This window comes from Hemibagrus wyckioides, linkage group LG14 (genome assembly GCF_019097595.1).
Source record: "Hemibagrus wyckioides isolate EC202008001 linkage group LG14, SWU_Hwy_1.0, whole genome shotgun sequence".
Classification (NCBI taxonomy): domain Eukaryota; kingdom Metazoa; phylum Chordata; class Actinopteri; order Siluriformes; family Bagridae; genus Hemibagrus; species Hemibagrus wyckioides.
Window position 1 is genome coordinate 694,263 of NC_080723.1, and position 25,895 is coordinate 720,157.

Here is a 25,895-nt window from a genome sequence, read left to right on the forward strand (position 1 = left end):
CTTGAAATAAGCACAAAAGTACCATATATAATAAAAACAGTATGTTAAAGTGATAACGAACTCACCTCGTGAGGGGGAAACGCAGCCTCATATGTGCTATTGCCAAGTAACCGGTTGATACCTAATTACAGAGAGACACAGGGATGAAGGTACCGGTAGCTGGATAGTCAACACTTCAAACATTTTTCATAAAGATGAGGTTAGCTCACTGAAGGTATGCGATCTCTGGAATATAAAAAAAAACATCACTGTTACCGGATACGAACATGTTTGATAAAGCATTATTACTCAGTGGGGTTGCGGCATCTACAGCAATATAATCCAGCTTTGCACAGCAGCTGATTATACTAATAAGCTCTCTCTCCTCAAAGCAGTGAACTAAAATTGAGAAATGAAGTGTGCTATTACATGATTAGAATAAATACCTGTAGACACCGCAGCCCTGCATGGATACAGGATTCAGAGTCTTAGGAAATCATACATTCACTCAAAGCACAGGAGAGGACAACATTTATTAAACAGAAAGAAGGGGTGAATCAATCCCATATCAGTCAGGTCGGTAAGGCTAAAATACTGCCACAGTGTAAGACTGAACCATAGTGTTTTATAAAGTTCAATCCAGTAAAACATTTCATGTTGTAAATAGATGTGATGCTGACCGAATCAACCAAGATTCTGCAATCAAACAGAACACAAATAGTCCTAAAGCCACCGTCACCACCATGCCGCTGATGTTCCTGTAATTATAAAGACAGCTGCTACAATAATGACTTGCTATTGATAACACACTGTTAGACAACTAGTTAGAAAAAAACAACAACATTATATAAGTAAAATTATAGTTTTTATAACCACAGAGGATGCAGCAAGATTTCAGAAACAGCTGTAAATTTTATGTTATATGTTCAGGACATCAGATAATTTGAAGCTGTTTTGCATCAGAATTCAGAGGCTAGAAAAAACAAGGAATCTGGTATTAGGAGAAATTATTCAATCTTAAAAATATATTTCCTTAACGGTTCTTTGCATAGGTAAATGTTTTTATTTCCTACATTAATTCTACCTTAACCTTTTCTAAAAGGTAAATGCTTTGTCACAGATGGTCAGTAAAGTTCTTGAAATTTTTAGAAAGGAAATAACTGTAAAACATGTTTACTGTAAAGTTCTATAATATCTTATATAGTGTAAAATGGCATATAATCCATTGCTACAACTGATTTAGGATACTGAGCAAAAGGTACAGTCTTGCTCAAGAACCCAACCACAGTAGTTTAGCAGTGCTGGGATATGAACACACAACCTTCTAAGCTTTAACTTAAAGCCTTAACCACAACAACTAACTCCTACCTAACTAATCTGCTGGCATTTAACTATCCACCTACACTTCTCTATTAAATCACACTAACAGAAAAATTTCTGTGCTTTATTAAACCACATTTTTACAAGCATATAAAGTTATGTAATACAATACACATACTTCATTATATTTACTTAGTTTACTAGTTTTTGGGAAGAGAATGTACTGTGTAAACTGTAAACTAAACTGTAAACTGTGTAGTTTTAGCTGGCCTTACTTTATTTCTAATCACAGAAATGTACTTTTACTTCACTACATTCATTCACATTCCTCCGTTACTGTTCAAAGGTAATGAATAATATTCAGGTTTTCTTGCCTTTCTTCAGCCATTATCTTCCAGAATTGAGCACGCTAAAAAGTCAGCGGTTGTTGTGGGATTCAGACTCCTGCAGCGTAACGCAATCAAAGGAAGAAGTGAAAGAACGCTTAAGGGTGTGAGGTGAAAGCTTTTTTAGTTTTTTAGTGAGCGTGACTGAAGTTCCTCGGGACAGATGATTCATGTCTAGTTTAAAGGCCATGTTCTTAAAGAAAACCAGCTGAAAAGAAAATGAGTTTAAGTAAAAGAAAGAAAGAAAGAAAGAAAGAAAGAAAGAAAGAAAGAAAGAAAGAAAGAAAGAAAGAAAGAAAGAAAGAAAGAAAGAAAAAGAAAGAAGGGACAACATTCTGGCACACATACAACACTGGCCTTATTCTATCCTTGAATAAATTTCATGCAGTTTTCTTAAACTTCCTTAAATTATTATTTCAGTTTATTTCCATCTGTAAGGATTATAAAATGCCAGAGCATAAAATTCATGCTCATTCTCACACCATAACTTTTAATACTGAATCACAGACAGGGGATTTTGGTGAAATGAGAGTATTCTGGTAGGATATTTGGAGCACAGGGACCATGGGGAAACAGCACAGGATTGTACGCACCTTCCCACGCACTCCCTGACTGACCAATCAGCATCCGTTCATGCTGGCCATAATAATTAAAGACAGACAGACAACACAGTGGAGAGGCTGTGGAGAAACGCACACCATGTGACCAGCTGAAATAATGCCGATGAATATGACAGACTATGTGGGGATTCTTTTAAAATTAATATCATTATTATTATTTTTATACTGTCAGGGACACAGCCAAATAACAGGATTGAACATTTCAGGTTTACATAAGACCTTTAATTCCAAAAAGATAATAATATACTTGGTAATATATTTTCTGATAGAGATAAGTCAGAGATATTGGACAGAATATATATATATATTTATATATATATATATATTTATATATATATATATATATATATATATATATATATTAAAAAAGAAAGAAAGAAAGAAAGAAAGAAAGAAAGAAAGAAAAACACCAACCACCAACCCATGTACCAGCCTGGTGGGTGGATTAGTAGGTGGATTATCTGCAGCACTTTCTAGACAGATATAAATGATCTTAATATCTTTGATATCAACAAATCAAACACTGCCTCAAACCCTCTGCATGCCATGTTCTAACTGACTTCATTAAACCAAGCTAATCTTTTCACGCGGATTTAAAGATCAGCGCTCTTTCTTTAAGCATGCTGAGCATAAACACTTCAAATGTCACCTTCTGCTTTTCATGACATATGATTCAACAGAAAATCCTTTTCTCCTCTTCTTTGTGAACATAATAGGGCTCACAGGTCACGTGGTGTCGCATAATAAAGTGGGAGGTTTAAAAATGTAGAAAGGTTTAAGGCAGTAGATTCTTTATGCTATGAGAGCACTCGTGTTACTGTGCCTGCACTGACATTCAGAAGAAGGTGCTGCAAATAGGCTGCATGTGAATATTTGTACAGTGAGAGGAAAGCAGAGAACCTGGAGGAAAGAGGATGTAAAGAGAGCATGCAGAACCTTACAGAGATAGCTCAGGATCAGACTCATAGATATTACTCCAGTTTATTTCCTCCTTGAACTTTTCCACATTTTGTAGTGCTATAACCTGTAACTGAAATGCATCTTGGGATTATAGTGTATCCTGAATCTACACAAATACTGTAATACTGAAGTTATACAGTATACAAATAAGAAACCTATAAGGTGTGAATACATGAATATTCACCCCATTCATTATGAAACCTCTAATTTAGTCTTGGCGCTACCTTCACTATCAGACGTGTCACATGATCTCAGTATAAATAAAGAAGGACAAAACACTAATAAAAAATAAAGTTTCGGTCACCTTATTCTGAACCTAGTTATGATTGTTTTTCTGATTAGTCCCCTCTTTATCTGGTCACTGAAATGTGATGAATAGCATCCTTGTGGTTGTGTCGAATTCTTTCCCATTTTTAATAATGGTTTTAATGATGCTGCGCAGTATGTTCCCAGTAAGGGATCATTTTAAAACTCAAACTTTGTCCCAGACATGAATGAGTAAATAAATGCAATCACAACAGTTCTGCTGTAAACAATTTCGCAAACTGTATAAATTTTTCCCCACTTCAGCAACATGGTCTATTTTGTATAGGTTTATGACATCTAATCACCATTAGATTAATTTAATTTCCAGGCTGAAACTATAAAATATAGAAATGTTCAAGGGAAGTAAACACTGTAATAAAGTAAGCAAATGTACTGATCACTTTCTGCCAAATGGAGGTAATGGATATTGGATCTCATTTCATACTGCTTTAAATCTAGAAGCTTTGGCTCATGCATTGAATGACAAAGCACTATAGGAGTGTATTCTTTTTAAACCTGTGATTAGTGACAAGATTTCAGATATTATTTTGCCTTTGAAGACATGACCAAATATTCCAGAAAATCCAAGTTTATCCAAAGAATAGCTCTTTATTTCCCATGAGATGTTCATTATAAAACCTACAGGCACAAAATAGAGAGTGTGCATTATGTGAATTTGGCATGGAGCTTTCAATCTGCAGGATTTGTGAAGGATTTACAGTTCTTTGGTCAATCTGATCTAGTCTAGTGCTGAGAGGAGGGTCTTATAATATTACCAAGAAAATCCCTCAGTGATATCCTTGGTCCTTTAATCAGAATGTCAGACACAGAACATACAAGCAAGGGAAATAAAAACCGACTAACAGAGCACAAGATTTCTAAAAGGTGTAAAATTAGAAGAGTGTGAAGGACGATGTGATGCAGATGAAAAGACAATTTTCAACATACCTAAATAATTTCAATAAATAAATAAACATTCCATGATGTTCAACACCTTCTGACCAATCAGATTTTAAAATGTAATAATAATTTAATAATAAATAATTATTATTGATACCAGCATTAGCAGTGCTGCCAATATTTGACTATAAGCCCCAAAAATCTGCTTTATAATAAACATATTGTGGAATGTTGCAGTATAAATTATTAATGTTTCTAATACTAATGGACATATTAATAGATTAACTGTGAAATTATATATGCTGCTTAGAAAAAGAAAATCAGTGTTAATCTATATAGAATACCAAAGATCAGTATTTGAGATGAATCAATAATGCATCAAAAAAAATACCAAAACAAATAGCAAATAGAAAGAAATGACTATAGACTAGACCCTCAGTAAAACATGCTGATACGGAGAAGAAGAGAATGGTGCAGTGAAGGTTAATGAGTTCTGTGGGTAGATTATATCTGTGGCTTACCCATCTTTGACTTGCCGTCCTCATACTTGGTGCGCTGTAATACGTGGTGCACGATTCTGCTTCTTGTGGAGTTGGAGAAGAAGGAATCTCTGTTGTTGATGGTGAAACTACAATAATAAAATAGAAAGGTATATAAATTTAGCTAGTGTATTTTTCCTACTGAAGCAAAAAACAAGCTGTTATGAGATTGTGTTTGTTGTGGCTACTCATAAAAACAAAGATATTTAATCTAGATATTATTGCTGGCAATTTTCTGATGGTGGAGTTTTATTATGCCCCGGATTGGCAACGTATACTGATATTACTATAAAGACATTTAGCAGGAAAACACACACAGAGCTTACAAATAAACGCATTTAAAAATATTACAACTGAGAAATGTCTTTCCTCGTACACAGACATGCATTCCTGGAGCACACAGAATGTGGGACATCGATGTAAATGAAATATCTCACCCTTGAGGGGGAAAAAAGACAGAATCTATTTTAAAAATCGTTTGATTTGCTCTTTTACTCCGAGAAAGACAGAGAGAAACAGAGAGAAATGAAATAAGGATGTGTTTAGACAGCACATCTGTTAAAGCAGGAAGGTCCAATTTTACAACTCTTCTTCATCTGTACCTCCCATGAAACCACACACACATTAGTGTTATACAATTGTTTTTGGATGTTTTCTGTAGAGTTACATATATACCACTATTCAATTCTATTTATCAGCTCTGGATAAGATTAATAACTGATGTTTTGGCACAGGGAAATGTGTTTCCTAATGGACAGGCCTTATAACCTCTAACTTATTATTTATGTCTCATATTTGATCCTCAGAAAGATGGTAAAGTACCTAGCTAAGTGAAGTGTATTTCTACGCTAATGAGCATATGATGAATAAAAAATTCTAATCATATTTATGCTAACTAATTTTACAACCAACTTAATGACTGAGGACTTGATGGTGTGAAAAGCATCTTTTCATCACAGCTGAACTGCTGCTGATTAAAGCGAAACACTAGCTGCAGTTGACATCCTTGCAGCTACGCATCCCAGAATGCATTGCATTTTACAGGACCTTACTGAAAACACTCTGAGTGCTGCATATATTTTGCCAGAATACTACTAAATAAAAAACATTTTATTTAGAGTGCTTACACACAAATATGCTCATGCGTACATATTCACACATACATAACACTTTACAGTAACATTACATGAATAATGATGCACCTGAATTAATATTTACTTAAATATGAACGAATGATGATGTACATGTTTATTTCTCTAATTTACCCCATGTGTAAATTAATACACTACCAGTCAAAAGTTTGGACACACCTTTTAATTCAATGTTTTTTGTTTAGGGATTTATTTTCTACATTCTAGAACAATCCTGGAGATTTCAAAACTATGAAATAACACACATGGACTTCAGTAATCCATATGTAACGACAACAAAAAACAGTCAGTTGTTATTTTAAGACACGAAGGTCAGGTGTTCTGGAATAGTTCTTGCAAGAACAGTATTGTCAAGTGCATTTGCAAAACCCATCAAGCACCATGATGAAACTGGCTCACATGAAGACCATCCCAGTAAAGCAAGACCAAAACTGACCTCTGCTGCAGAGGAGAAGTTCATTTAGAGTGACCAGCCTCAGAAATCACCAATTAACAGCACCTCAGATTAGAGGCGTTATGAAGGCTTTACAGAGCATCAGTAGCAGACATATCTCAATATCAACTGTTCAAAGGACATTATTGTGGATTTCGGCCGCCTTCAGCATTGTTTTACAATGTAGAAAGAAATAAACATCAGGAAAGACCATGGGATTAGAAGATGTGTCCAAACTTTTGACTGGTAGTGTACATTAACTAACAAACACACAGGGTAGTTAATAACAAGGTAGTTGTTATTGATGCATAAATTAACAAGACTCGTGTCATAGTTAAGGTTAACTCTTCATTAGTTTGTGATTAGTAAATGCTTTAACTCATCATTTATTTATATAGAAGTAAATATAAATCCAGGTATTAATACATCATTATTCATGTATTGTTACTGTAAAGTCTTACCCACATGTACATGAGTTTGAATTAAAGAGAGAGCAGTAGCTCTAAATAACATTTCTCTGTCAGTTTATCAGCTCATCATTCTGTATCAGTACCTAAAGAATAGGAACTTCTGGCCTGACCAGACCAATTCCCACAAATTATCACCACTGATATCCACTCTGAGGCTTCTCTCAAGGCCCTAAATTTCTTTATTACCAACAGAAAAAGTGATTTAAGCAACCCTTCCCATTCACTGCCCAGGGGAACTCCATGCATTAGGATGGCGAGATTTCACAGCAATGATGTCAATACAGATTCAGAGTAAAGTGCTGGTCACTTTCTGGTAAATGGAAAGAGAATGGATTTTGGCAGCTCTCAGTGTATATATCTCAAACAGATATATACATGCTGCTTTGAAAGCACTTAAGATATTAAACTTGTCAAATTCACTGCCTTTCAGATATTCTCTGGAAAACAGCACAGCAGTATAACAGTTATAGTTCGGGACTTTACAAAAATGTGCATGCTGAAAGCTTAAGCCTACTCATGGTTAAGCCCCACTGAGACCATCAGAAGGAGCACAGAAGTAGTATGAACTGGCAAATTGGCAGTCTGAGTGATGCAAAAGAGGCTCACTGATGCATTCTGGCCCTGCTGAAGGGGGCAGTGTAGCAATCTGTCTCCTCCAGATCGGGCAATGCCTCCTTATCCAGCTTCATCGGGTTCCTAGGCAGCCAACTCTTTATTTGACGGCATCTCAAATGAAATCGACTACGGAAAGAGAGAGTGATAAAAAAGCAAAGGAGAAAAGAGACAAAGAAACAGAGATAGTGAGAGGCACAAGTGGAAGGAATTAAAGGAATCTAAATAAGAGAAGTGAAGAGTGGTACATGAAATTGGGGTTCTCAGAAATGTAGAGTAGTATAGGCAAACTGTCATTTCTCTTTATGAATCTGGAAAAATGGGATAAAAAGCTTATTTGGCTAAATGACCTAAAAAAGCTGTCAGTGGTTTTGGGAGCGTTTTACTTTTTAGGATCTAAAAATCTTTAAAATAAAAACATATATGCTTTACACTAAAATAAGAGTTATCATTTACTGGCTGTTCAACCAGACCTTTTAAACCAGGCCTCTACAGTACAATGTTTTTAAGAGGCAGATCCCCTCTAATCCGTTTGACACGAGGCCAATTAACTCAGAGGTGATCCGGTCCTAAGGGATCCCAAACACAATAATAATCTAATTTAATGACATTTAAACTAAACTCTACATAACCTCCACATTGCACTGCTTGCCCTCTGCACAGGTCAGTGTACAGATGAATCAGTGATACAGAGTTCCTACTTGTGTAGTAATTTACATGTTTGGGTGAATTTTATATTTATTTTTATAGCCAAAACATACCTTCCCATTGTCTTCTTTTTCCAGTCTGATAAGTAGCACTTTTTTCTAAACAAGAAGAGATTAAAATTGAAATGAGGTTTGGAATTGTTCCTGAAGAACCATGATGCAAAGTTTAAGAAGAAAGAGAAAAGAGTCCTCTGACCTGTACCTGAAAGGCATTCTGATGTTCATCTGCTCTGCGTATTTACACAGCGTGTCCCATGGAGCATGTATCTTTACAAACATTATGTCATGGTTGGTTAAAGAGGGCTGAAAGAGAAGAAGGCATTTATTTTAGTCTCCACATCACAGAGGAATCAGATGCTGGATATCAGAATGACACCATGACAGTCATCTTCTGATAAAAAGAAAGAAGAGATTCTAAGTGTTTATTTGAAAAAAATTCATCAGAAGTTCTGGAGCATGAACAGGAACATTGTGTGAAAAGATGGCTTGAAAGTCCCTTGGCAAAAAATAGAGCATCTGGCTGCAGTTAACTCCAATACATTTCCACTCTGAGTAACATCTTAAATTTTCCCTCTCCTGCTCCTCCTCCAGACCTCTAAGTGAAAGCCCATTAAGAGCCTCTTCAGGTTTTCACTGAACTGATCTCAACATCTTTTTTCTCCCTCTCAGGTTTAATATGGTGAGCGGACAAACAAATATTAAGATAAAGAAATACAGTCATGTTCATTCTGTAGATTTATGATGATTTAAACTAGAATGTTAATGTTTATTTAGAAAACAATCAACTGAATTTTCTTTTTTTTTACATCTAGGGTGATGTGCGAGGTTTCAGGTTGAGCAGTTATATCCTCTTCATTAATATTGTTTGTCAACTTTTTTAGACAACACTTTTTATTATCAGAAAAACAGAGGATGAAAATGAACACAAAGATGATGCATCTTCCAGCAGAAGTTACTGAGAGTTCAAGCTGATGCTGTGTAGACCTGCAGGTCCTTATTTTAGCTCATGTAGGGGAGACCCAGTTTTCTGCAGGTGTGTGTCTTGTTTCTATTAGTACACTATAGTGTGAAGGTGTGTGGCTACTAATGTGAGCAGGAACAAGGACAAAGATATAGGATTCAAAACACAGGAAATTATATAGACTGGGATAGAGGAAAAGTTGAAAAATGTTCATTTATTTCAGCTAAAGAAAATTCTAGAATTGAATCCAGGATGTAGAACCAACTTCCTCTCAGAGTCAGTCATGTGTTCATCAACAGCAACTACAGCTACAGCTATAATATTTTTCATTTGTTTTTACCTCAATAAATGTATTGTTATGCAGATGTTTTATTAAAACAGATGTTTGCAGATGTTATGCAGATGTTTTATTAAAACAGATGTTTTATTAACTTTTATGTTTCTTTGCAAATTCTTAATTTTGTCATGTTTTTAAGCAATGGAGACTTTTTTATTTTCAGAATATCTCTACAAACTATATATCTATATTTCTTGTTTTTTTATTAATAATTTCTTATTACAAGCAATATTAATAACCTATTGTCCTATACTGTCTTATGAAACCTCTTTTATATCTCACTGTTTTAATCTTCTGCAGCATGGCAAATTGAGCTTCTTATTCTTATTCTTATTCTTATTATTATTAGGTTAAAAATATTAAATTGTACCTCTTTTTCCAGCATCAGTCCCTCGGCACGCAGGTTCCTCTCAAAAGTGCATCTCTTCTCAACCTGAGGACTGGACTTCTTATACACCAGGATATAGTCGATTCGTTTCTTACCATCTCGAAACAAAAGCCCTTTGGTGTTTGCTGGATTAGTTCCCTGAAAATGAGAATATATATATATATATATATTAGCATAAAGAAAAATTCCCCCAGCACAGCAATCTCTGATAAATGTGTAAATCTTCACAGAATGTCTACCAACAACTCTTTCTTCTTATTAATTTGTATGCTTCACATACCTGTAAAATACGTTAAAATTATTTAAGAGAAGCAATTCCAGACATTATGACTTTAATCCTGTTTGTACTATTTCCAAATGATCAACTTTAGCTAATGTTTTTCTTAGCTATTATCTTCAGGATTTTGTGTACTAATGTGTGCACAGTCTGAACATACGTATGTTCGTTATAAGCTGTGCTGTTGGGTAAGCTGCACTCTCTGGGCAGGACTGTATGAAGTATAGAAAGAGGAAGGGCAGTTTACCCGCACAGAGTCCATACGAGCCTCCAGCTTGCCTCGTGATGCAGGCTTCTGCTGGATGAGCAGCGACTCGTCTGTTCTAGACTCGTACACTGCTGTCTCCATCTCCTCTACATTCTGGCCATTACTAACATCTACTGAGACAGAGAGAGAGAGAGAGAGAGAGAGAGAGAGAGATAGAGGGCAACACTCCAGTGTTAGTGGTATATTTTCATTTTGAGAGTACATTAGTATTCAGCATTTGTATCAGTAGCTAATTATGTATCAATGCAAATTACATCATTGAGCAGGAGCTCACAGCATTGAAATTAGACACGGACGTAAACACACAATGGTAAATTGTTCACATCATCTTGCCCTTTGGCATCTTTTGCCTGCTCCTCAAAAATGATTTTTCTAAAGGTACAGAAGGGTTAACACAGATCTCATTATTTTGAATAGAGCATAACATCCAGAGGCATTCCTGTGTCATTAACAGCTGCCTGCTACTGAGGATGATGAAATGATGAAGAGTTTATCTGTAGTTGATATGAACTCAGCACTGCTAGCACAGCTCCACACTGACTCTGAAACCTAGCTGAATGTGACAGTGATCATTAACGTGATTATCAGCGAAAGAGGAGATGAAAAATAAAGGATATAATATAATATAAAAAACAGCCTTATATTTGTTAGTGTAGCACATTGCTGTACTGTACTGTACTGTACATGCTATGGATTATAATCATTATGCAGTCAGAGCTTTTTAACGAGATGTCGTTTAAAGCAGCAGCCTGATGTGTTGTTAATTCTTCAGCATCCTCCTAATAGTGTCGATACAACAGCATGATTATTAAGTGCCCTGGTGCTACACCACGCACAACCAACTCTAGATTAATCAATTTATTTCTCCACTTGGACTAACTCTGTCGATATACACTTCCCACGGTTAGCTAAGTCCTCTATACAACTCAAATATTCCCTCAGCAATAAACACTAAGAATAATGATGTGACTTACAGTACATGTTATAATCCATGCTTGGTCACAGTCATGATCAATCTTCTATTTGAAATCCAGTAGCAAATTAAACTAAATGTTTGAGTTTCTTAAACACATTGTTGAATAACAACTGAAAGGTAAAGAAATGTATAAACTAGGGAGTAAAACTTGAAGGGCTGTATTCAGAGTTTACATGGGGAAAGTTACTCATATTCTGAGACATGCTATTCGTCTATATAATAATATATGATGCAAATGACATTGTGGTTGCAAGATGAGAAGAGTTGTCTAAGACATGGCTTGTCAATAGTGACTAGATTAGGTTAAGTTGTCTTTATTTGTCCTGTATACATTACTGCACAGTGAAATTCTTTCTTCACATATCCCGTCCTTGGGGGTTGGGGTCAGAGCGCGGGGTCAGAGCGCAGGGTCAGGCATGATGCAGTGCCCCTGGAGCAGGGTGGGTTGGGGGCCTTGCTCAAGGGCCCAACGGTGGCAGCCTGGTGGTGCTGGGGCTTGAACCCTGATCTTCTGGTCAGTGACCCAGAGCCTTAACCACTTGAACTACCACCGCCCTAGATTACTATTCTTTAAGGCCAAAAAACGCAGGGATAGAGAATTCAGACTCTGAAAGAAAGCTGCATTTTTCTCATATTCCTGTGTAATCTAAACCAAAGTTTCTGAATGTGAAGCAGTCAAACTTTGAAGTGAACATCTAACAGTCATTCACATCAATCAATGAATATTTGCTTCATTTTAACAATATAGTTTTCAACCTCATTTTTCTGTAGCTAATGCCATTTGATCCAGCACAGGCTCTTATTTTAGGTTTCTTCAAATTGGACAGTCAACTACGTCCAAGGGCAACAGGACCTAGCGCTCTCAGAGGCAGGGCCTCGGTCATTCGTTACACTGACTCCCAAAAGTTTTGTGAACAAGGCGTACAGCACACAAAAGTCGAAGCCTGTTTGAAATACTGTTTGGCAGAACCAACAACACAGGCACTGGGCCTGGACATGCACCCGGACTCTGAATACAGGCCTCTGGCATCAGGTAACAAAGCATCATATCTGTACTATGGATCAATAGCTGTGACGCTGTAAACTGCAGTATAGACTTTCTGGTCCAACCCTGTTTTGATATGGAATCCCTCACACACTTGCACTATTTTCAGACTGTCTGGTACTCACTCTGTCATTTGGGAATAAAATAATCCAGTTGTGTATGATGGCAGAGTATTAAAGTCTCTTTGCTGAGGATTACTGGGTTTGAAACAGCGAGTGGTCACTGCACCAGGGATGACTATATAGACTAATAAATTAATCTTCCTACTCCTGACATGAGTAGTGAAGTGACAGAGAGTCATTAATTTCAATCTGTTGTTTCTGAAATTTCATTAAATATGTTAAAATAATTATCACATTGAAATCATACAACATTATGATCACTGCTAATAATCGATATAATTGCTAGTAAATATATATTGTTATAATATGGCACAATAAAATTTCATCATCAGTGTTGTCATCAGTGTTAATGACCTCCAGATGACCCCAGGCTTTTCAAGCCACTATAGTAACAGTAAAACATTCACATTAAAGTGAACATACAAGAGGATTGAGAGGATCTGTGCTACCATGACTGAAAATGAACAATATCATGTTGTAATCTATTCAAGGACAAATCTGTTTGATTTTTTAGAAACTCAGAAGCTTGAAGCTGGCTCAGACTGAAAGGCTGCAAGATGTTATGTATAAATCAGAAATAATATAGAAGTTATGTGCTTGGCTTTAACTGTGGAGAGCATGGCCACTGGGCGAATGGCTAAATAGCTGTGTGTGTGTGTGTGAGAGAGAGAGAGAGAGAGAGAGAGTGAGAGAGAGACAGAGACAGATAGAGATCACAGAGAGGGGGCAAAGTGCTATAATGGAATGTGGACATTTATTGACGACGCTGTGAAGGGGGCATTTGTTTGTGTCAGGAGTGGCTAAGAGATTTATCTAACTAATTTTCTAGACAGTACCTTTATAGTAGTTACATGTCACTCAAACAGCATTGTGGGAAATAACAAAGGAATGCCTATTGTTCACTGAGTCCTTTTATATTCATGTCTAAAGAGATATATACAAACAAGTTTCAGGTTCAGGTGCAGATGATGGGTGGCAGTGATGCAACTAGGAAAATATGTGTGTGTGTGTGTAGGGCGTTGTATGTCATGAGTAACAGCAATAGTGAGTGTATGCACATATTACAGCACCTGTGGATGGAGGGGTGATGTGTGTACTGGAGGCACGGACACTCTGAGTGTTTGCGTTTGCTTTGGGCTCCGGGTTCAGAGGCACAGAGAGGAAGTGGCTGAGGTTGTGAGGATGTGTCTGACTTTGAGCTAGACAGGGCAGACTGCGACGAGACGGCTTCAGGCTCTTATCCTTCAGGATCTCACTGATACTGGTGTGCATGCCTGCAGAGATAAATACAGAAAGAGTTGACAATCTATTCCGGGTCCAACATTTCCACAAGTAATTTATTGCAAATGGTTATACAATACTTCAGAATTAATTATAGTGTAAGCACAGACTTCTATTCTGGTCTTGTCTAGCTGAGAAAAACAAGTCCATGGCTTGATATATTTGTGGTGTATAATTTGGTTCTCTCTGTTCAGATAATAAAGATGTTGTGGAAAAGCTCTGATTCATGACCAAACCCCTTATGTCTTGCTATACCCAAGAGGAAATGGGACAGCATCTGTGAACTGTGTCCCAACTGACGAACTGATGAGAAGCTAATGGTGCCGGATGCAATTAAAAATTAATCCACAACACGACATGCAGAAAACTCAAAACCTCCTTCAAGGTCATTTTGAGAGGAAAGGATGAAGCAGGAGTCATTTCTTGTCCTCAGTATTAAAAAAAAAACATATCAAATGTCCAGAATTTAGAATAAGTTTCTGATATATATGTTTGAAAGTAAGAGATCCATAATGCTTTGATTAAGACTGATGATGATGAAGATGATGATGATTTTGTTGCTGTGCAACAGAACAATTTAGTCATTTGTCAAATTTGTGTGTGTGCTAACAGTGAACCTTCTTTCTACTGTATGGCTTCACCTACTTTTTATTGTGGAATTTTCCTAACGGCGGCCTTCCAGAGAAAAGCTCCATTGATTTTTCTCTCATTTTCTCATGCAGACTCTTTCTCTCTCTGTCTCTCTGCCGTTCTGTCTCCCCTTCCTCCCCTCCCTCCCCTAACTGGGGAAAGCCTTATGGAAACCCCTGCTATATAAGCACCTGAAAAAGAGACATAATTACTCAGTGCAGTTCAAGCCTGCAGTCACTGGCAGTAAACAGGGGAGAGACAAAAGGAGAGCAAGAAAAAGAGAGAATATTAGAGACAGAGATCACTGGGGACTTTTTTCAATTATGGAATAAGTGAGATGGTTGCTAAGAGATGATTGGGGTGTGTAACAATGTCACTGGTTTATCACTTCATGAGGTGAGGGATGTGTTGAATACCACTTTGTGAGTGTGTGTGTTTACAGTGCCTGGGGAAGGCTCTACTAAATCCACTCTTGCGGTTTCAGCACCAAAATGGAGCCTTAATCGATTACCCTTCACTCCTGCTCCATTACCAGACACAAGTGATTTGTGTTTTTGTGTGGGAGAAAAGTCAAAGAACCTATTAAATCTTGGCAAGCAATACTCTGAATATTTGTAAAAAGGCATTTGCATAGGCATTCATAACTAATGTTTTCATATGAAGAGGACTTCCTGACATTTACTCCACTATTAACAGTAGAGTGGATTCATAAATCAAGCAGAGTTAAGTGTCCCCACCTCTGCCCACACACACAGTGCCCTTTGGTAGCTATTCACAACCTGATGGAAAAATAATTGATCAATGCATCACAGTAAAAAACAAAAAAACATAGCTTTTATAATGGCTTGTGCATAGATGTGTTTTTTATAAGTTAGAAAATATCAACAATAACACTATGGGCTTTTTAACAGTTTTAAGATTTTTGTATAAACAGTATAATATTCAAGAATTATAAACATTAGGCCTTCATATTTATTTATTGGAGCCATTTTCTAAACCTTCCTCACACTCAGTCTGAACTAGGTATTTTATATTTATATTTTATACTATATTTACATTAATATAAGATTATCTGTACATCTGTTATTACACTGACTCCACTTCGAGAATCATGGATCTGTGAGACTGAAGCCATTTTAATCAAATGAGTTAAAATGTAAATGTAAGTCTTTAAGTGTTAACAATTAGAGCACGGTACAATCACTCTGCAGACTCGGACTATGGCCCTTTATCTCACACTCATTAACTCATTAAGTAAACAAAACACTTCAACTCCATTTTCTTAGTTTGCAATCTGTAAAGCTCCAGAGAGATACACAACTAAATACACAAACTCCACCGGTTACCTAATTCACAAAGGCTAAATGGCAGGGGTTTTTGTCTTTGTTATGACGATACAGTACATAACCACTTTGTATTATAACAATAATATCTACATAATAATACATAATATTAGGTTATATAAATACTATCTTGTGGTGGTTGAAAGAAGCGTAGGTGGAGAAGGCTTTAATAAACACTATGGCAAACAGTTCAAAACACAAGACATAGTCGAAACCGGATAACAGGCAAAGGTCGAGTGATCAGCAAAGGGATTATAATAGGCTGGGACGAGAACACGGAAAACAGGAAACAGAAACTACGGTCAAAGACACATAAACTAAACATGGAACAAACTAAGGCTATGGCTAAATGAGAATTATGGAAAAGACAACAGGAAACACAGCGAGCTCACGAAGATAAAGAACTCATACTTCACCCTGAGGACGCGACCGACGAGGGGTTAATTACAGGAACGTATAAAAAGGGAAACAAAGAACATGTGAGAATGATCAGGACACAATGGAGGAACAAACCAATAACAAGACAGGGGCAGAGAGAAGATGTGAATCTGAACAAAGACACGTGTAAAAGTAAACAAACGAACAGCAGAGCGGATCATAAACATACTCAGAAACTGGTTTCTGCTCGCACCCGTTATGCTTATAACTTATAACTTCAGTTCCTGTGACCCTGGATTTCTGCACACTGGATTTAAAATAAATGAATGAATATTAATTCTGACATGTTTGCATTTAAACTTGGTGGTACTGACCCATTTAAAGACAATGTACAGGAGTCAATAACATAATAAGACAACAGACAGTCACAGTGGTGCCACATCTGTAATCGTGACGTATTCAATAAGGAGCACAGATTTATATAAACAAAAAATAATAATATGTAAGACTGTGGATTAATCTAATGTACAATCTTACATGTAATCTTGCTGTAGGATGAAGAGCTTTGGTCTAAACCTGGATTACTAGTTAGAAAAAAGCTAATCCCCTGTGTGCACATTACTGTATGTGTGTTTTTATGCTTTAATGAAACGAGCACAATGTGAATAAGACACGGTCTGTGTTGTTCAAATGCACTACGAGAAGTGATATTGTGTGTTGGCTGATATTTTGCAATAAAATGAGAACAGAGAGAAACGACCCAAACAACACACCCACACAGAGGAAGTAATGATGCTAGCTCCAGCTCTGGTCATTTTCTGGGACTGTCCTACCACATAAAGCAGCATGTTTACATTTGTGTATGTTTGTGTGCAAGTATGATTGAGTTTGTGTAGATATATAAAACTGGTGTCTGTTCATAGAACAGGGTTGTACGCTACCAGTACTTTTTCCAGTCAGGGTTAATTTTAAATTATTAGCTAATGAAATTGTTCAGTTCTTTTATCAGTCTCTGCTAAAAATGTATTTAACTCAAATGTGTTACAGCAAAAGAATGTGAAGAGTGCACTTGGGAACATTCCCTCCCTGAGAATTTGACGTGAGAATAAATGGAGTAAAAGAAAAATTAGGTCAGTGGGTTCCACTGCTATAACCTTGTCTTGTTCACTCTCCAGGCTTTACATTATTCATCTGTCTTCTTTTAGAGCCACTTGTGAGCTTTATAGACACCTGCTCCACTAACAGAAATGTTTTATAAACAGAAACCAGAGAGAGAGAGAGAGAGAGAGAGAGAGAGAGAGACAGAGAGAGAGACTGAGAGAGAGACTGAGAGAGAGAGAGAGAGAGAGAGAGACTGAGAGAGAGAGAGACTGAGAGAGAGAGAGAGAGAGAGAGAGAGAGAGAGAGAGACTGAGAGAAAGACAGAGAGAGAGAGAGAGAGAGACAGAGAGAGAGAGAGAGAGAGAGAGAGAGAGAGAGAGAGACTGAGAGAGAGAGAGAGAGAGAGAGAGAGAAACTGAAGAAAATTAAATGAATCAAATCTGAGGCACTGCACTGTCATTAACAGAGCTTTATATGAAATTAATTTAATATTTATATTTAAATAAAAACCTGATGCTTAACTTATGTTATAGAATTGAAAATGGCTTGTATTTATGTGTAGTGTTTTTCCCACGCACACATACAAAACAAAAATGTCCATATGTGCGCTTATTACAATAAATACCAAATTAGGACTTAATATGTTTATTACTCACTACTTTAAAGCTCCCAATTTCTGTAGTAGATAATTAACAATTTTTAAAGTAAATGTAAAATATAAGGGTTTTTTACAAATGAGTAACACCAGCCAAAGTTAGAAGTTCATGCTGTCTGAAATACCAAGTAAGAGAAATCACAGAAAGGTTATAAAAAACAAGAACATTTGAATCAGCACACCTGATACTCACACCTGAAAACACATACTGGAACAGCTCTGGTACATCAGAAATGAGTTCTGGTAAAAGCAGTGCGAAATATTTTGTATTGATGGACAGCACAGAGGGAAAATGCTTGAATGTCAGCAAAGCAAAACAATTTAAAAGTACTGAAAACTCCTGAAAAGGCCTTTGCTCAATCTGGTGGATTTCCAGCATATTCCTTTACCTGGAGAATCAGCGATGTTTGTACATTTCCTATTGAAAAAACAAACAGACAAACAAAAAAATGCCTCGCTCACAGCATGAAATCTTGGAGAAGCATGACAGTGGGGTAATTACTGTGCTAATTATGCATCTCTCTCTCTCTCTATCACTATCTACAGAATTAAAATATTATCTGTAGCTGTATATAAAATCTGGATGCTCTTCTGTCTTGATCTATGTTCTAACTCGATGACAGTGTCGGATGCAGTGCTTAGTGTGTAAATGCTGGTGCAAAAAGTGAGTAAGTGAAACCTTCCGCTTTGGTGATGTCAGCTGTCAATCACGCGCTACACAGAGATCTGTGGTAGAGAATGGTGTTGGTGACAGATGGCACTATCTCCATGCCAGAGTACATCATGGCATTCCTCTCATCTGCCTCTATCATACTGTTGCATTAGTGAAACAGATTAAAAGATCCTCCCTCTATGTCTCTGCTCCTGGCACAAGACCTTTTATCTTTTCTCATCTGCCCTTCCCTATCCAGATCGGACATCCTCACATATGCTCGATTTTTTTTCTGCTTCAGACTCTCTCGCTATTCCTCACCTGTCTAATTCTTTTATCTCTCACTTACGTCTCCCTCATCCTTCTTTGTGCCTTGATTATTGTGATGCAGGCCAAATAAAGCTGACACAGAAAACAGAACAGATTTGTTGATGTTGTTGTTTATGAGTCCTGCCGCTTGGGAATAAAATATAATGATCAGTATAAGATAAGATATAATGGTCAATAAATCAGTTGCTTTACAATGAAAACCCTAGACAGCTTCCATAACATTTATCTATGTGGTTATTGAAATGATGGAATTTAATTCACAGATCCCCAAATAACATTTCTTTTAAATATATTTCAATTAAAATTGTTGTCCAGCTACCTGTTTACAGTATGATAACCATGACAAAAATATGAGTTTTATGGTATCACACTAATAAGCAAACATTTAAGAACAAATATACAGCTGGTGGAAACTACAGGAACTATTTAATGTAATAGGAAATAGGAAAAGTAGTCTTCTACTCTGACATTGTCTTTCAGCAACACTTTTGTTTTCAGCCTTTAAATGATATATTTTGGTCATGTCATATGGGCTTAAAGATTTTAATGCAAAATTATGGAAGAAAACAGAAGGATTTATAATCCCTCATGTTTACGTTGTGGGCATACAGCCATTTCTGAGCAAAAACAGAACCAATAATAAAAAAAATGGAAAGAGAGGGAGTTAGGAAAAAAGGACTGTCATTAACTTGACTTTTAGCACTTGCAGCTTTATGGCTACAGCTATAAAACTTTCCCAAACTGATGATTTGCTTCATTTTGTGGGAGAATATTTAACGGTTCATTGTGGTTGCCAGCCTCTGCCATTTGCTACTAATATATTAGTAGAAACATTATCCCAGGAAGGCCACACAGGCTAAAACTCCCCAGCAATGTCATAATCATCAGAATACACATTGTGACCAAAACACAAACAATATAATAATAATCTCTGAGGAGAAGCCTGAACATAGCAAGGTTCTTCTACTTGGGTTAACCTGACCATTAGTATCCAAAATTGGGCATCTAGTAGCAAATGTAAACAGAATAGGGCAGTTATTGCGCTCCAGATGTGCTCATGAGCAGGTGTTTAAAATGATGAGGTGGCTATGTTCTAGATGAAGCACATTTTAACCTTCATCCTCCAGATCTGGTGACTTTCATGCAACAGAGGATTCTCATTTAAGAAGAAACAACTGTTGCTCTTGTCATTATGAAGACATACCTGTAAGTTCACTGGAGTACCACTCAATTAAGCTCTAATTCATGCACATCATAATCGTCATACCTATGTGACCTCTGAGTCTGACCAGAAGGACCGCCCTCTTTCATTTTTTCTCAACATTCAGTCATGTCTCCTCTGATCACAGTGTATACTCACCCCCCATCTGTGTGTTATGTAAGTGGACAGGTGGCTAGACTGTGATTGAGGCGGTGCTGTTGAACACACATATGCACATGCACACACAGAGGCTCACAACTGAGGCAATGACAAATCACAGCTACCTCTGCAGGGAGTCGTCTCAGTCACTGTGTCACTTCAATCAACAGAATATGATTTTTGTAGAAACTGCTGTTATGCATTTGATCACATGCTTCTAGGACACTACTAGGACACGTATTTTGGTTATGGTCCTAACAGATATGGTTTATAACTTATATCCTCATCCTTCATTGAGTATGTTGTTTAGTGGTTCATTACATATCATGCTGATGGTGGTGCTGCTCTCAGACAGGTATGGTTTTATGTGCATGCAGAACAACAGCAAAATAGTCTTAATTAGCTTTCATCCTTCAGGCAAATTCTTTAAGTATGAGGGCTGCAACAATTATTTTTATAATCAAGTAATATGTTTGCACATTGACAAATCTTATTATTCACTTTTCCAATTATAATACTAATTTATTTCACAAATAGAATTAGGCAAAACTGCAATGGCTCATTGTAACATCTCCTGCCTCGCTACTTAAACTCTTTTAAACTGACTTTCAACAACTTCCCTCTAAAACATTGCTCCAAACCATTTCACAACATTCCATTTTATCTCCTTCATTATACATGAATTCTTATATATAAGGAGTATTCCCATCCAGAAAAAGCCCATACTAGACAGTTTAGACATCAGCTGCTGACCAGTATCATGTCTCTCCTTTTTTCTAAACCTCTTGAACATGCTGGATACAAACAGATGTCACTCTTTCTTGCCCAGAATGATCTCTAAGAGTCTGACCAATCTGGATTCAATAAGGCACACTCTGTAGGTACTGACCATTTAGTTTGCCACTAGATCAGTCAAACTATTATTTGTCTTCATTGTCCCTGACCTCTCAGAACCCCTTCTCACATTCAATCACTAGATTCTCCTGGCCATCCTCTAGAGTCATGTAATTTGAGGATCCATTTCTGCTTATGCCAGCTCTAACTGGAGTACCACAAGGCTCAGTATTCGGTCTTCTTCTCCCTCTCTCAGTGAGGATATATCCTCACATTGTTCTTCATGCTATACTGATGACACCTCATTGTCCAACTCATCACATCTCATCTCAGCATGTCTGGTCACTGATGGCAGATCATCAGCTGAAACTGAATCCTTGAGACTAAACTGTTGTTCATCCCAAGAGATGCATCCTCCTGTCAAGATCTTGTAATCTCCCTGGGGAACTCTCAATCACACCATCTGAAAATAAACACAGCCTTGGGGTTGTTTAGGACAACCGACTATCATTCTCTCCTCACACTGTAAACATGGGTCATACAGGTTTCTCCTTCACAGAAATAGCTGCATGATCTCCCCAAGTTGTCCCACCCCACCCCACTGCTGTGTTCCCTTCACAGGCTTCCCTCACCTGCCTACATCAGAGTTTACATCAGAGTTAAACATTTTTGGCCACAAAGCCAAAAACATGGCAGCCCCCACCTACTTATCTCACCCTGCTTTGGAGTCTCTTTGAGCTCTAGCCCAGCTCGATTTGACCCACCATCCCTCAAGGTACAAAGAAGACATTCATCAAGACTCTTCTCTGTCCAGACATGCAGGTGGTAGAATGAACTTCTGAGCAGCTGGGTCACAGGCTGTCGACAAGCAAAGACTAAAGACCTACTTAATCAGCAAGCACTTAAATGAGCAAAAAAAAGCTTGATGTATTATATTTTAATGTAATAATTCACCACACTACTCCTCAGAATATTCTGAGCAAGAAGAAAAAAATTTGACTGAAAAGACTTTTTTATTTTAGACTCATAACCAAAGAAAACAATGTGCATTCTTTGTCTGTATATACATTTATATGAACAGTGGTTTATTATATTGTACACAAAATATACCATAAGATCATCATGTCTTAAAAATAATAATTTACTTAATAAACTCTCTCAGAAACGTTACTGAGAAAATAAAGACTCATGGAAAACTGAATTGAAAGAGTTAACGAGCTCTGTAACAGCACTCGAGGCAGAAAAAGAGCTCCAAAGTCGGCTAAAATTGCCGAGTTCCATGACCATAATGTGCTTGTGTATCAGAATGGCCTATATTGCATTTCAGACAATGTGATCTGGGGCTAGTGTATTATCTTCACTGGAACTAACATGATCCAGCATGACACTGCCCCATGCAAAAACTGCGGTCTATATAGATATGGTTTGCCAAGTCTAGAGGAAAGAGTTCCCAGAAGACTGGAGAGCGTGAGCCTGACTAAATCTGGAATGTCCACAAATTTTTATATATAATGTAATATAGTGTAAAAAATAAAATGATAAGGTTACTATAAGCAATTCAGTAAAATACTATAAAACACTACAAGCTCAATATGTGGCACAACAGAAGTAAGGACTGCTTTTCATAAACCTATTACAAATACAGAGGATTCTGTACACTTAAATAAATATTCTCAAAGCACACGTCAAGTAATACCACGATGGATTCAGTATTAATGCTGCATTAAAGAGTGTAACACACTGTATACCAAAGTATGCACTACTCTCTCTGCCTTTAAAAATTCCAATCACATCCTATACACGTCTATTTCTCTCGTTCTCTGCTCCAATATTCATTACACTCGTCCCAACTCACTAGCTCTGTTTTTCCCTCTTTCTCTCTCTCCATGAACCAAAAACCATAAGCACACACACACACACACACAGACACACACACACACACCTTTGCACCAAACCCAGAAGCAAAATATCTCTAAATCCTATTTTCTCTTGCACTGATTTCAGGTTCTAAGATCAAATGGGTTCTGTGCTTATAATAGAATGCAATGTTTGCTCTGTTTGAAATGATGATCCTGAGAGATGAAAGAAAACCCCAGCAACATGAGAGAAGAGAGTGACTGGCACAGTTCAGCCCCATTTCCTACCTTTGCTACTACATTATTTAAGATCAGAAGGTTGTACGACATTTCCCAGCATTCCTCTCTGGAAACCCTGATGTGACAGAAAGCACCGATTGCTTAACTCTGTACAAACAGATGTCCACTACATCATCACTCATCAGCGCTACAGCTTACCCTGGATAACATGACATTACACCAAAATCACCTTAAAATCTCTTTAAAACAGACAGGAACATAAAAGTAAGAACATTATTTCAGCACAACAGATTATTTCACCTATTATACATTCATCATTCTGTAATATAAACATGAACAGAGTGCATATTATTCTTCATTAAGTAGCAGCTGTCAGAAAAATGAAGCCATCACAGCCGCTGCTCCACTCGGTGTCTGCATTTTAGTGCTCTACCTCAGCAAAGTCCTGAATATTTAACCATGGGGTCAGCAGTTCACTCGAAAAACCCTGTAATTAGCTGGGTACCTACACACCTATCAATACCATACATCAATGATGGAGGAATGTCTGTACTGGGACAGCAGCAGAGTGTAGAGTGGCACTATAAATATCATGCTGTGTCTGCCACTGCTGTTGATCAATAAACACTAAAGTGAGTCTCAAATGCAGTGTGACTGGAACAGCGGACTCAGAGCCAGTGTAGAATTGCACAAGGTCACGATCTGCACTCTGGGTTTAATGCTCTACTTTAAGTTGCCTGAACAGCTGAGAGACAGCAGATCATCGGTCCAGATAGGAAGATGTGGGGTTCTGTGAATCCAGTTAGTGTGGATAAAGTATGCAAAAGACTGAGCAAAAGTGCAGTTATACTGAATATCAGCTGTAGGCACAAAACCTGCTACTCACAGCCCTGTCGATATTTAGTATACCAGCACAAATGCATGTGTGATATTGCTTTCATGCTTATACTATTGCTTGTACCAGTTCTATAAACCAGAAATGAATATTGAGTAACTGATATTTCAGACACAGAAGGGACAGTTCTGTGAATCTGGCTTTGCTTCTTTCATTTTATCTTTACCTCATGAGCATTTATACTATATGTCAAAGGTCCGATTCCATCCATTGTCATTATCTGTTGGTGATGTTGCTAACCTCTATAGTAACAGTTCCAGGTAAGTGTTGCTAGAATTGGAATTTTACATGGTGAACATAGACAAACGGAGTGAGACACAGTGAAATATCCCAGTGCTGTTATAGTAAACATGAGCACTCTTGCAATGCCGCTCATTAAACCACATTAGTGAACCCAAACTAACTGTTTCAGTGTCCTAAAAAGGGCATAATATTCCATTATTCCATAATACTGAAGGATACCACAAACCTGCGTGTCTAATATTTACAGCTTTTAGTAGTAGCTGGAATATGTGTATTTCACGTCATATTTTATATTATAAAGGCAATGATGGCACATGTAAGTCACTACTGAGGAAATCTCTCTCATTAATCACAATGGCAGCTTCAAACATAAAACCTTTAAAGTGTGAATAAATATATTAGTTAACATAAATAAAGAAGAAAAATAAGGCATTAATTATTGTGACAATGGAGCTGAAGTGTTTTATCAAGCCCACACTAACTATGACGTATTTGTTTATTGTTTATCATGTTATCACTATTATTACTGTATTGTCATATTGCCCAGTCCTAGTAGGATCACAGCTGGAGCTCCAGTCCTTGTTTAAATACAATTTTTTTTCTCATACCCATCAAAATCCCCACTGTTCAATTACTAAGTTTAACATAGTAATGGCAGTATATATGGGTGGAGGACACAAATGGACACTATAGCTGCATATACATTACTAGGGACACTCTCAAAAACAACGGCACCACGCTGCACTGTTCCATGTTGCTGGAGAATCTCTTTTTTTTATCATGTTTTTTTAACCTGGTATGATGTGTGGTATACTTTAATTAGGTACATCATGACGTCATTGATCCAATTATGTTTCATAAATTATTTTTAGGAATCCATCCAGGGTGTATTCCCACCTCACTCCCAGTGTTCCCAGTAGGATAGACTCTGGATCCTCTGCTTCTATAACAGGATAATGAATATATTCTATATTCGAATTTTTCATGTAAAAGATACAGACTAAAGGTACAAAAGATTACTTTTGATGGTACACATAATGTGCCATCAAATGTACACATAGATACATGAAATTTTTGGGAGTGTGTCATTTCTACAAGTGTGTAGTAAAAAGGCATGGGAATATTCCAACAGGAGCACAAGCTTACACATTGATACTGCGCCAGATCCACTTAGTACAGTAGAGAGCGCAGAGGAATGCACAAGCACTGTCAAATCGCACACACACACACACACACACACACGGTGAGTTCTAGCCCGACAGAACAGCAGCACGTCTGTTATGGAGGCTCTAAACTGTTTTATTTACAGCAGTTGCATCCTCCTCGTTTCCACACACGTC

The 25,895-nt window shown here is 37.2% G+C and overlaps 1 protein-coding gene across 5 annotated transcripts in view; it reads right to left on the reverse strand.

Moving 5' to 3' along the window:
* The window catches only part of ano3 (anoctamin 3), a 44,433-nt gene that overhangs the window by 17,943 nt on the left and 595 nt on the right, over positions 1 to 25,895 (reverse strand). For 2 of the 5 annotated variants that reach the window (XM_058407607.1, XM_058407609.1), the window contains exons 2-9: positions 13,828 to 14,031; positions 10,594 to 10,724; positions 10,052 to 10,207; positions 8,586 to 8,686; positions 8,438 to 8,482; positions 7,671 to 7,805; positions 4,993 to 5,099; positions 66 to 121 (exon numbers count right to left, since the gene is read on the reverse strand). In XM_058407607.1, the coding sequence (XP_058263590.1) occupies positions 66 to 121; positions 4,993 to 5,099; positions 7,671 to 7,805; positions 8,438 to 8,482; positions 8,586 to 8,686; positions 10,052 to 10,207; positions 10,594 to 10,724; positions 13,828 to 14,031 (935 nt within the window). Of the gene's footprint in view, positions 1 to 65; positions 122 to 4,992; positions 5,100 to 7,670; positions 7,806 to 8,437; positions 8,483 to 8,579; positions 8,687 to 10,051; positions 10,208 to 10,593; positions 10,725 to 13,827; positions 14,032 to 14,683; positions 14,834 to 25,895 lie in introns of those variants that run through there. The other 3 variants (XM_058407606.1, XM_058407608.1, XM_058407610.1) reach the window with 2 other exon arrangements.